Genomic DNA, 12,177 nt, shown 5'->3' with positions numbered 1-12,177 from the left:
ATAAGGTTACCTCATAAAGCAGGGACATTTTGCAGCAATACAGTGACGGGCGTGCTTATGGTATTTGGGCATTTGGAAGGTAGCACTGTCACGTTGCAATCATGCAAACTATCAATATTATACCAAAACGCATTGTAATAGGGCGTGTCCATAAAGACATGTCTCTTTTTGGGGATTTACTGTGACACATGACAGAAAGAGGCTGAAGCGGGTGGCAGGTAGAGAATGTGACGTCTGCTCTAAATTAGTTTTGCTTACAATTTCGTAGTACAATATACAATGACAATAAAGATATATTCTATTCTACAATGTGACGTCTGCTCGAATGGACTGCAGACATGATGTGTGCTTGAAGGTTAGATGTTGCAACTCCTAAAGTGTCATCTTAGAAGCGTCAGTGGGACATGCCTAAACATTTAGTAACGAGAACAAAAGGCTTGACCACACCATCACATTTACAGCTCTTGAGGTCTAATTCCTTCCAGTCACAAATGAGCCCCTCTTCCACTTTAGGAACAATGCAGTGCATTCAAATCAATCTAGAAAGAAGTCCTGCATGTCTTGACCAGTTTGACCAGTAGAGGAATGGTGGACTGGTTCTAGCCTCCTATTGAGGACAGAGGCTCGTCTCTATCATCAGCACAGAGACATATTTGTTTTCCAGTCATTTTTCCATTGTCACTGCTCTATAATGGTCATGTTTTATTCAACAGGCTAGTTCCCACTGAATAGTTTTCTCATGAGAACCAGTCAAGAAGAATTTGGCAGAATTTGTTACTTAAAGTAATGCATTATAACTAACATTCACTTATCATAGTTATGTAATGAAAAATATTTTAAAATGGCTGCTCAACTTAAGTATTTTGAGATCAAAGCAATCTATTGGCTAGTTGTTATGCTTTAAGTTGCAAGAACATTTTTGAGGTACAAGCATTCCCACCATTAGTTGATAGTGCTGAGAAGATGAAGCGGGTGATATTCATTGAAAAATAGAAATCATCAAAAACATGAGAACTTGGCGAAACTAGTCTGCAGCATGCTGATGCAGAATGAGTCATAATGCCAGCTCAGGATGTCATTATCCAAACAGCAGACATGTATCCATGAAAACGCGAAGAAGCTGCTGATGGTGTTTTTGACTGAGAAAGAGCTCGCAGGAAATACCGTAGAAGTCCACTCTCCAAGGTAAATCACATACATTATTATAACATTACTTCATAAAACTACTGTAGTTGTTGGAAGTCCATTCTATTGTATTGTTTTCATACAATATTTCTTATTTAAAATATTATTTAAAAGGTTTGTTAGATGTTAAAATTGTGCCCTTTTAGGGTTAAGCAGCAATGGGAGATGCACATGTTTTGGGTTAAGAGCTACGTCACATAACCAATTAAAAATTGAGGTACTAGTGTAGCTCCAAATTCTGTGATTAAAAATAACAAAAAAAATCTGAAACCTACAACTTTTTTCTTTTTAAAATATATTTTTGGAATGAAATGTACTATTTTTCAGTGTTTACAATTTCTTTCTTTTTTTTAAAGATTTAAACAAAAAAACCCCAAGGTAAATAAAGATTTTCAACATATTAGGCACACCTGCACAATCAAATGGAATTAAATACAAAACCTGTATTTGAGGTTTCTCTGAGCTGCCACCTTACCGTGGTAGTGGAGTTTGCGTGTCCCAATGATCCTAGGAGCTATGTTGTCCGGGGGCTTTATGCCCCCTGGTAGGGTCTCCCAAGACAAACTGGTCCTAGGTGAGGGATCAGACAAAGAGCAGCTCGAAGACCTCAATGAAAAATAAAACCTATGGACCCAGATTTCCCTCGCCCGGACGCGGGTCACCGGGGCCCCCCTCTGGAGCCAGGCCCGCAGGTGGGGCACGATGGCGAGCGCCTAGTGGCCGGGCCTGTGGCCGGGCCTGTCCCCATGGGGCCCGGCCGGGCACAGCCCGAAGAGGCAACGTAGGTTCCCCCCTCCAATGGGCTCACCACCCATAGCAGGGGTCATAGAGGTCGGGTGCGATGTGAGCTGGGCGGCAGCCGAAGGCAGGGCACTTGGCGGTCCGATCCTTGGCTACAGAAGCTAGCTCTTGGGATGTGGAACGTCACCTCGCTGGGGGGGAAGGAGCCTGAGCTAGTGCGCGAGGTGGAGAAGTTCCGACTAGACATAGTCGGACTCACTTCGACGCACAGCAAGGGCTCTGGAACCAGTTCTCTCGAGAGGGGCTGGACTCTCTTCTACTCTGGCGTTGCAGGCAGTGAGAGGCGACGGGCTGGGGTGGCAATTCTTGTTTCCCCCCGGCTCAGAGCCTGCATGTTGGAGTTCAACCCGGTGGACGAGAGGGTAGCTTCCCTCCGCCTTCGGGTGGGGGAACAGGTCCTGACTGTGGTTTGCGCTTACGCGCCAAACCGCAGCTCAGAGTACCCACCCTTTTTGGATTCACTCCAGGGAGTACTTGAGAGTGCTCCACCGGGTGATTCCCTCGTTCTACTGGGGGACTTCAACGCTCATGTTGGCAGCGACAGTGATACCTGGAGAGGCGTGATTGGGAAGAATAGCTGCCCGGATCTGAACCCGAGTGGTGTTTTGTTATTGGACTTTTGTGCCCGTCACAGATTGTCCATAACAAACATCATGTTCAAACATAAGGGTGTCCATATGTGCACTTGGCACCAGGACACCCTAGGCCGCAGTTCCATGATCGACTTTGTAGTTGTGTCGTCGGATTTGCGGCCTCATGTTTTGGACACTCGGGTGAAGAGAGGGGCGGAGCTTTCTACCGATCACCACCTGGTGGTGAGTTGGCTGCGATGGTGGGGGAGGATGCTGGACAGACCTGGCAGGCCCAAACGCATTGTGAGGGTTTGCTGGGAACGTCTGGCAGAGTCTCCTGTCAGAGAGAGTTTCAATTCCCACCTCCGGAAGAACTTTGAACATGTCACGAGGGAGGTGCTGAACATTGAGTCCGAATGGATCATGTTCCGCACCTCTATTGTCGAGGCGGCTGATTGGAGCTGTGGCCGCAAGGTAGTTGGTGCCTGTCGTGGCAGTTATTCCTAGAACCCGTTGGTGGACACCGCCGGGGAGGGATGCCGTCAAGCTGAAGAAGGAGTCCTATCGGGTTCTTTTGGCTCATAGGACTCCTGAGGCAGCGGACAGGTACCGACAGGCCAAGCGGTGTGCGGCTTCGGCGATCGCGGAGGCAAAAACTCGGACATGGGAAGAGTTCGGGGAAGCCATGGAAAACGACTTCCGGACGGCTTCGAAGCGATTCTGGACCACCATCCACCGCCTCAGGAAGGGGAAGCAGTGCACTATCAACACCGTGTATGGTGAGGATGGTGTTCTGCTGACCTCGACTGCGGATGTTGTGGATCGGTGGAGGGAATACTTCGAAGACCTCCTCAATCCCACCAACACGTCTTCCTATGAGGAAGCAGTGCCTGGGGAATCTGTGGTGGGCTCTCCTATTTCTGGGGCTGAGGTTGCTGAGGTAGTTAAAAAGCTCCTCGGTGGCAAGGCCCCGGGGGTGGATGAGATCCGCCCGGAGTTCCTTAAGGCTCTGGATGCTGTGGGGCTGTCTTGGTTGACAAGACTCTGCAGCATCGCGTGGACATCGGGGGCGGTACCTCTGGATTGGCAGACCGGGGTGGTGGTTCCTCTCTTTAAGAAGGGGAACCGGAGGGTGTGTTCTAACTATCGTGGGATCACACTCCTCAGCCTTCCCGGTAAGGTCTATTCAGGTGTGCTGGAGAGGAGGCTACGCCGGATAGTCGAACCTCGGATTCAGGAGGAACAGTGTGGTTTTCGTCCTGGTCGTGGAACTGTGGACCAGCTCTATACTCTCGGTAGGGTCCTTGAGGGTGCATGGGAGTTTGCCCAACCAGTCTACATGTGTTTTGTGGACTTGGAGAAGGCATTCAACCGTGTCCCTCCGGAAGTCCTGTGGGGAGTGCTCAGAGAGTATGGGGTATCGGACTGTCTGATTGTGGCGGTCCGCTCCCTGTATGATCAGTGCCAGAGTTTGGTCCGCATTGCCGGCAGTAAGTCGGACACGTTTCCAGTGAGGGTTGGACTCCGCCAAGGCTCCCCTTTGTCACCGATTCTGTTCATAACTTTTATGGACAGAATTTCTAGGCGCAGTCAAGGCGTTGAGGGGATCTGGTTTGGTGGCTGCAGGATTAGGTCTCTGCTTTTTGCAGATGATGTGGTCCTGATGGCTTCATCTGGCCAGGATCTTCAGCTCTCGCTGGATCGGTTCGCAGCTGAGTGTGAAGCGACTGGGATGAGAATCAGCACCTCCAAGTCCGAATCCATGGTTCTCGCCCGGAAAAGGGTGGAGTGCCATCTCCGGGTTGCGGAGGAGACCCTGCCCCAAGTGGAGGAGTTCAAGTACCCCGGAGTCTTGTTCACGAGTGAGGTAAGAGTGGATCGTGAGATCGACAGGCGGATCGGTGCGGCGTCTTCAGTAATGCGGACGCTGTATCGATCAGTTGTGGTGAAGAAGGAGCTGAGCCGGAAGGCAAAGCTCTCAATTTACCGGTCGATCTACGTTCCCATCCTCACCTATGGTCATGAGCTTTGGGTTATGACCGAAAGGACAAGATCACGGGTACAAGCGGCCGAAATGAGTTTCCTCCGCTGGGTGGCGGGGCTCTCCCTTAGAGATAGGGTGAGAAGCTCTGCCATCCGGGGGGAGCTCAAAGTAAAGCCGCTGCTCCTCCACATCGAGAGGAGCCAGATGAGGTGGTTCGGGCATCTGGTCAGGATGCCACCCGAACGCCTCCCTAGGGAGGTGTTTAGGGCACGTCCGACCGGTAGGAGGCCACGGGGAAGACCCAGGACACGTTGGGAAGACTATGTCTCCCGGCTGGCCTGGGAACGCCTCGGGATCTCCCGGGAGGAGCTGGACGAAGTGGCTAGGGAGAGGGAAGTCTGGGCTTCCCTGCTTAAGCTGCTGCCCCCGCGACCCGACCTCGGATAAGCGGAAGAAGATGGATGGATGGATGGACAAAACCTGTATCACAAATTCTGCCTTTACAAACATAATAAAGTTCAGTTTTGATTAACACTGTCAGAGAGGTATATCACAATGTGCTTATTGTTGTGGATGTAGTAAAGATCTAATTGTTTTCTTAAAATGGAGGATGCCTGATTGGCTATAAAGGACTAGTGTATCCTTTCAGTATTAGCATCTTTAAAGGCTACGAGAGGTATTGCATATGCTTTTTTCTTCTTTAGCAAACAAACAATAATATCATAAATATAATTTAAGATGATCCAAATGTATATTACAAGCTTGCATAAGTGCTGCTTTGCTTGGTGTTAGAATACAGAAAATAAATAGTACACGTTGCTCTTTATTTACAAACTGCATCTTGATAAGACCAAGAAAGTAGGATAACACTTTTGCCTAAAAGTGACATAAAGACTCCAGTATTGACAAAATAAAAGTCATAAACAAAAAAATTTACGTCTGTGAAAAATAAATCTATTCATCGATTAAAATGGGAGCTATACAAATGAGTACAAAGACAGCTTTATTCAACCCTCAGAAGAAAACAATATTCATCATAAAAATGTGGGGTTTTGTAGCACAGGAATAGATACAGCACTTAGCTAGCTGCTGTTTTTATACAAAATGTACACATGTACATACACACGCACATTATATATATATATATATATATATATACACACGAGTATATACATATATATATATATGTACGAGTATATACATATATATATATATATATATACATATATATATATATATATACATATATATATATATATACACGAGTATATACATATATATATGTACGAGTATATACATATATATATATATACATATATATATACACATACATATACATACATATACACATATATACATACATATACAGTACATACATACATATATATATATATATACATATATATATATATACACATATATATATATATATACACAAGTATATACATATATATATACATATATATATATATATACACATACATACATATACACATATATATACAGTACATACATACATACATATATATATATATATATATACATACATTGTATATATATATATATATATATATATATATATATATATATATATATATATATATATATATATATATATATATATGTATGTATGTATGTATGTATGTATGTATGTACTGTATATATATGTGTATATATATGTGTATATGTATGTATATATATGTATGTATATGTATGTGTATATATATATATATATATATATATGTATGTATGTATGTATGTATGTATGTATGTACTGTATATATATGTGTATATATATGTGTATATGTATGTATATATATGTATGTATATGTATGTGTATATATATATATATATATATATATATAAATATATATATATATAAATATATTACATACATATACATAAGGGGTGTAACGGTACACAAAAATTTCGGTTCGGTACGTACCTCGGTTTAGAGGTCAAGGTTCAGTTCATTTTTGGTACAGTAAGAAAACAACAAAATGTAAATTTTTGGGTTATTTATTTACCAAATTTGTAAACAATGGCTTTATCCTTTTAACATTGGGAACACTACTTAAAAAAGGGGTAGAAAAGCGCTATACAAGTACAACCATTTACCATTACTATAATAATTCTGCCCACGTTAATCAACATTAAACTGCCTCAAGTTGTTGCTCAGATTAAATATAATGACAAAACTTTTCTTCTACATATAAAAAGTGCAAAACATTAAACAGTTTTAAGTCAACTCATCATGCTTAATGTATTACAGCGTTTGGGAAGCCTGTAGTTGATTTTTATTATGTAAATGTTATATTTTTATCAACATGTGATAGCAGGGACCCTGCCATTCAAAACTAGGCTGCTACATTACTAATGATTAATGTAACTATAGCTGAAAAAATAGTACAATAGCAATAGGAGAGACTATTCATCCCTGAGCACCACACACACACACACACACACACACACACACACACACACACACACACACACACACACACACACACACACACACACACACACACACACACACACACACACACACACACACACACGCACACACACACGCACACACACACGCACACACACACGCACACACACACACGCACGCACACCGCAAAATGAGCCAACGTTACGCTAAAAGCTAATTAGCCTTCACCTCAAGCCAGGACTGCGAGCGAACTGAGCTGCAGTTTAAGTTTCTAGAACGCCAACGGGCTCATAGTGATGTTACTAGTAGTTGACTGGGAGGTGTTTATTATAATTTGGGGAGAGTACACTGCCTTATGCTCACCTGCTAAACACCTATCTCAGGGGTGTCAAACTCAAATACAGAGTGGGCCACAATTTAAAACTGAACAAAGCCGCGGGCCAAGGCTGAACAAATTAACCTTTTAATAGGGACCCAAACAAGTTTTGCAATGAATATTGAACAAGCAAGGTTTATATAGCTTTATAGTGACATGCAAAATTGAGCTTCAAATAATAATAATAATAATTAAAAAATATCAATGGCATATCAAATACAATTTAAATAAAAATTGAATGCCTCTTTTCTATTTGCAGCCTTCTGAGGTAAATATCAACATTTACTTTTTTCACAGGTTAATAAATTTGAAAATAAAATAATGAATAACCCAACCATTCAGGACTTTAAACTGCTCAGTTTGCAACACACTGATTTAATCTGATGTGCCCAAGCCAGATACCTGGCATCTTTTCTTGGATGCTAGTTCATTAATGTCGGAGCTCAGGCTTTGAGCTGAGGCAACCTTCATTACTGAATGAAGGTGTTCATCAGTCATTATATCTCGTAGTCCACCCGGACCACAGTCTTGGGGGCGTGCCTTTAAGGCACTGACTTTAACATCCTCTACGAGCTGTCGCCACGTCCGCTTTCCATCCATTCTAACCATGTGCCGGCCCAGTCACAAGATATGTGCGGCTTCTGTACGAATACACACGTGAATGCAACACATACTTGATCAACAGCGATACAGGTTACACTGAGGGTGGTCGTAGAAACAACTTTAACACTGTAAGAAATATGCGCCACACTGTGAATCCACACCATTCAAGAATGACAAACACATTTCGGGAGAACATCCACACCGTAACACAACAGAACAAATACCCAGAACCTTTTGCAGCATTAACTCTTCCAGGATGCTAGAAAATACACCCCCGCTACCACCAAACCCCCTCCACATCCACATCCACACACACACACACACACACACACACACACACACACACACACACACACACACACACACACACACACACACACACACACACACACACACACACACACACACACACACACACACACACACACCTTGTAGCGTCCCGGAAGAGCTGCAAAGGATTCTGGGTATTTGTTCTGTTGTGTTTATGTTGTGTTACGGTGCGGATGTTCTCCCGAAATGTGTTTGTCATTCTTGTTTGGTGTGGGTTCACAGTGTGGCGTATATTTCTAACAGTGTTAAAGTTGTTTATACGGACACTCTCAGTGTAACCTGTATCGCTGTTGATCAAGTATGCGTTGCATTCACTTGTGTGTGCGTGCAGAAGCCGCGCATATTATGTGATTGGGCCGGCACGTCGTTGGACTGGATGAAAAGCGGACGTGACGATTTCCGGGAGGGGCACTGAAATTTGGGAGTCTCCCGGGAGGGTTGGCAAGTATGAGAATTAGCGATTAATGCGGTGTTACTGCGGCACCGCCGCTGTATATAATCGGCGGGCCAGCTCTAGTTTTAATTTGATATCGCCTCAAGGGACAGGGGAAATTACACAGCGGGCCAAATTTGTCCCGCGGGCCAGAGTTTGACACCCATGAACTATCGGCTCGACGCTGAAGCGCTGACTACATGCGCTCTGAATACGCACTGCTGATTGGCTGTTACCGCTCTGAATACGCACTGCTGATTGTCTGTTACCGCTTTGTATGTAACCAATCAGATGGTTGTGTGGGTGGGACAATGCTGGGTGCTGAGACAGAGGCAGAAGAAGCAAAGCAGCTTGTTAAAACTTTAGCTTAGAAACTTGTTCGGTACAACTCCAAACCGAACCGAAACCCCCGTACCGAAACGGTTCAATACTAATACACGTACCGTTACACCCCTAGTATACATATATATATACACATACATATATATACACATAAATGGCCACGTGTGAGTTGGCACTTTGAAAAAGGGATGTTTGACAAACCGTATATAACTAAGATTATATATAATAGATTTTTCTTTGTGCAATCTATCAGCTTCTCTCTAGTTGTGCCTACTTGTCAAAGTGATAAAACTAGTTAACTTTGTAGGCCACATACTTTGCATCTCATCGAGTGTTAATACTTATCCAGCCAAAAACAAATACAAACTGTAACTCCATAACGGAGAGCAGTAACAGGGAACGTGTGGCTACAAACTCTAAGACAAACTAAGAGAAGCTTATTGAGGAAAATACACCCAAAAAGTCATTCAACGGTGCTTTTTGCTGACACTAACCTTTATGGGATCCTATTAAGGCCTCAGCCACTCTTTAGCAGACATATAGGTAGGACAGCCTTAGGAGTCCTTGTTTAAGTACATTCCATCAGTATTTCTTTGTCTTTTTGAGTCCATCATCGGCAGGCCAGCTGCACTTGATTGATCAGCTCCTCAAAACGATTAAAAAGACCCTCCACCCACGCTATATTCTGCAGATACTTCTCCACAGTTTCCTGCTGCACCTGTTCTCCCGCCTGCACCCGCAGGACCTGCACAACAAGCATCACCACGTTAATTTAATAAAAGAGTTCTCGTGAAATATGTGTGTTAAAAGTCTCACCTCGTCCTTACACATGAGGTATGTGTGGTACTTGTAGTGTTGTAGAGAGTGATATAGAGAAAACCAGTGGCTTTTCTGCTGATCCACTGTGTACTCCTGGAGAAGGAAAGTGAAAAGTATTAAATGGTGTGATATGGCGCACTCTGCTGGACAAAAGATAAGCGCACAGCTACATTACAAATAGCCACTAAAGAGGAACTTTGGCACTTTTTTGGAAATGTTGTCTATCGGTCACAATCATTATGAAAGACATGACGGCGGAGGTATTTAAAAAAAATATGCATTCTAAATATATATATATATATATCTATCTGTGTTGGCCCTGTGATGAGGTGGCGACTTGTCCAGGGTGTACCCCGCCTCCCGCCCGATTGTAGCTGAGATAGGCTCCAGCGCCCCCCGCGACCCCGAAGGGAATAAGCGGTAGAAAATGGATGGATGGATGGATATATATATATATATATATATATATATATATATATATATATATATATATATATATATATATATATATATATATATATATATATATATATATAAAAGTCTGCCTACAGCGGAGCCAATAGAAGGTTCTCTATTCCGCCCATGAAACCCAATAAAAAAAACATCCAAAAAGCGCCAACAATACTCCATTACATTTTGTGACTTGAATATTAACCAAGTGGTTAGAGTGTCCGCCCTGAGATCGGTAGGTTGGAGTTCAAATCCCAGCCGATTCATACCAAAGACTATAAAAATGGGACCCATAACCTCCCTGCTTGGCACTCAGCAACATAGGGTTGGAGTTGGGGGTTAAATCACCAAAATGATTCCCGGGCGCGGCGCCGCTGCTGCCCACTGCTCCCCAAGGGGATGGGACAAATGCAGAGGACAAATTTCACCACATCTAGTGTGTGTGTGTGACAATCAGTGGTACTTTAATCTTTAAGTATTAGTGCTATTAGTATTATAAGCGCTAGCGCAGACAAACTATTTATAGCGGCGCTGTGATCACCAGCTTGAGTGCTAATGTTAACATGACATGATGTGGGACGGCGTGGCAAAGTTGGTAGAGTGGCTGTGCCAGCAATCGGAGTGTTGCTGGTTACTGGGGTTCAATCCCCACCCTCTACCATCCTAGTCACGTCCGTTGTGTCCTTGGGCAAGACACTTCACCCTTGCTCCTGATGGCTGCTGGTTAGCGCCTTGCATGGCAGCTCCCGCCATCAGTGAGTGAATGTGTGTGTGAATGGGTGAATGTGGAAATACTGTCAAAGCGCTTTGAGTACCTTGAAAGGTAGAAAAGCGCTATACAAGTATAACCCATTTATCATTTATTTATGATCGACTGATCATCTGCTTCCTCGCTAATCAAACTGTATTGTAGATCATAAATCATGCCTCTCACCTGCATAGCAGAAGCACAAGAATGTATTCCGACAAGTTGGTACACTTTGACAGCCAATTTAGACGTTAACAGCACGAAAAGACGCTTGGTTCCACCCACCTTTGCGAGCATTATGAGTCATTCTTCATCTGAATGGGAATATATGAACATCCTAGAAGTCTGCATCGTAATGACAGCAGACATTGTGCAGTAAGTGATGTTTTATTATGTTTGTTGGCTCTCATGAAGTCTGCAGTAAGTAATAACCAGTGACCTTGTTAAAAAAATAAGCGAACGTTGTGATGCGTTTTTGAAATTAATGCAACGTGTATGCTTAAAATGAGCAAAATACATACATATTAAATGCTATTATAAATGTGCCCATTACTACATTACATATAAATGGAAGTGTTTAGATGTTTTTTTTTAAAGGGCTTCATAGGCAGAATAGAGCGGATCCCATAAGCTCCATTGTAAGCGGACTTTTGATCGCATTTATTTAATATTTAGAATGCCTTTTGGAAAAAAATACATCCATCTTCATGTCTTTCAATGATTGTAAACGATAGGCAACATTTTTAAAAAGTTCAGATACCCTGCCCTTTTAAGATTCTTTAAAAAAATGATGTATGCACCTTTTTGTCACGTTGCTGGTCGTTTTGAAAAGCACTGACAGTTAAAAAAACTATTATCTGAATGCTGTCAAAACACACCAGCCCACCTGTGGCACTTTGTTAGGCAACTTGTAAGGCTTCATGGTCTTCTTGCTGTAGGCCTTCCCACTGAGACGCACTTTAAAGACAGGTGCCTCCCCGTCCTTTTTCAACTCCGTCACCACAGAGATCTCTGGGTAGCTGTCCAGTGACGTCTGAAGATGACAGAAGACCCGCATTGTTCTATTACAAGCAACAATATAATGTTTCAGAAGCAAACCC

The 12,177-nt window shown here is 43.1% G+C and overlaps 2 protein-coding genes across 2 annotated transcripts in view; both read right to left on the bottom strand.

Annotated features, from left to right (window-relative positions):
* depdc7a (DEP domain containing 7, paralog a) overlaps window positions 1-9,682 on the bottom strand; it is a 45,998-nt gene extending 36,316 nt beyond the window's left edge. The window contains exon 1 of the mRNA XM_062026674.1: window positions 9,555-9,682. The gene's annotated coding sequence lies outside the window, so the exon portion shown is untranslated. The remainder of the gene's footprint in view (window positions 1-9,554) is intronic.
* Window positions 8,636-12,177, bottom strand: part of qser1 (glutamine and serine rich 1) — a 38,538-nt gene continuing 34,996 nt past the window's right edge. The window contains exons 11-13 of the mRNA XM_062026647.1: window positions 11,964-12,110; window positions 9,877-9,972; window positions 8,636-9,805 (exon numbers count right to left, since the gene is read on the bottom strand). Coding sequence (XP_061882631.1) covers window positions 9,671-9,805; window positions 9,877-9,972; window positions 11,964-12,110 — 378 coding nt within the window. The 3' untranslated portion in view covers window positions 8,636-9,670. The remainder of the gene's footprint in view (window positions 9,806-9,876; window positions 9,973-11,963; window positions 12,111-12,177) is intronic.

This window comes from Entelurus aequoreus, linkage group LG02, assembly GCF_033978785.1.
Source record: "Entelurus aequoreus isolate RoL-2023_Sb linkage group LG02, RoL_Eaeq_v1.1, whole genome shotgun sequence".
NCBI classification, from domain to species: domain Eukaryota; kingdom Metazoa; phylum Chordata; class Actinopteri; order Syngnathiformes; family Syngnathidae; genus Entelurus; species Entelurus aequoreus.
The sequence above is the reverse complement of the archived record's forward strand: the minus strand, read 5'-3'. Positions and strand labels throughout refer to the sequence as shown.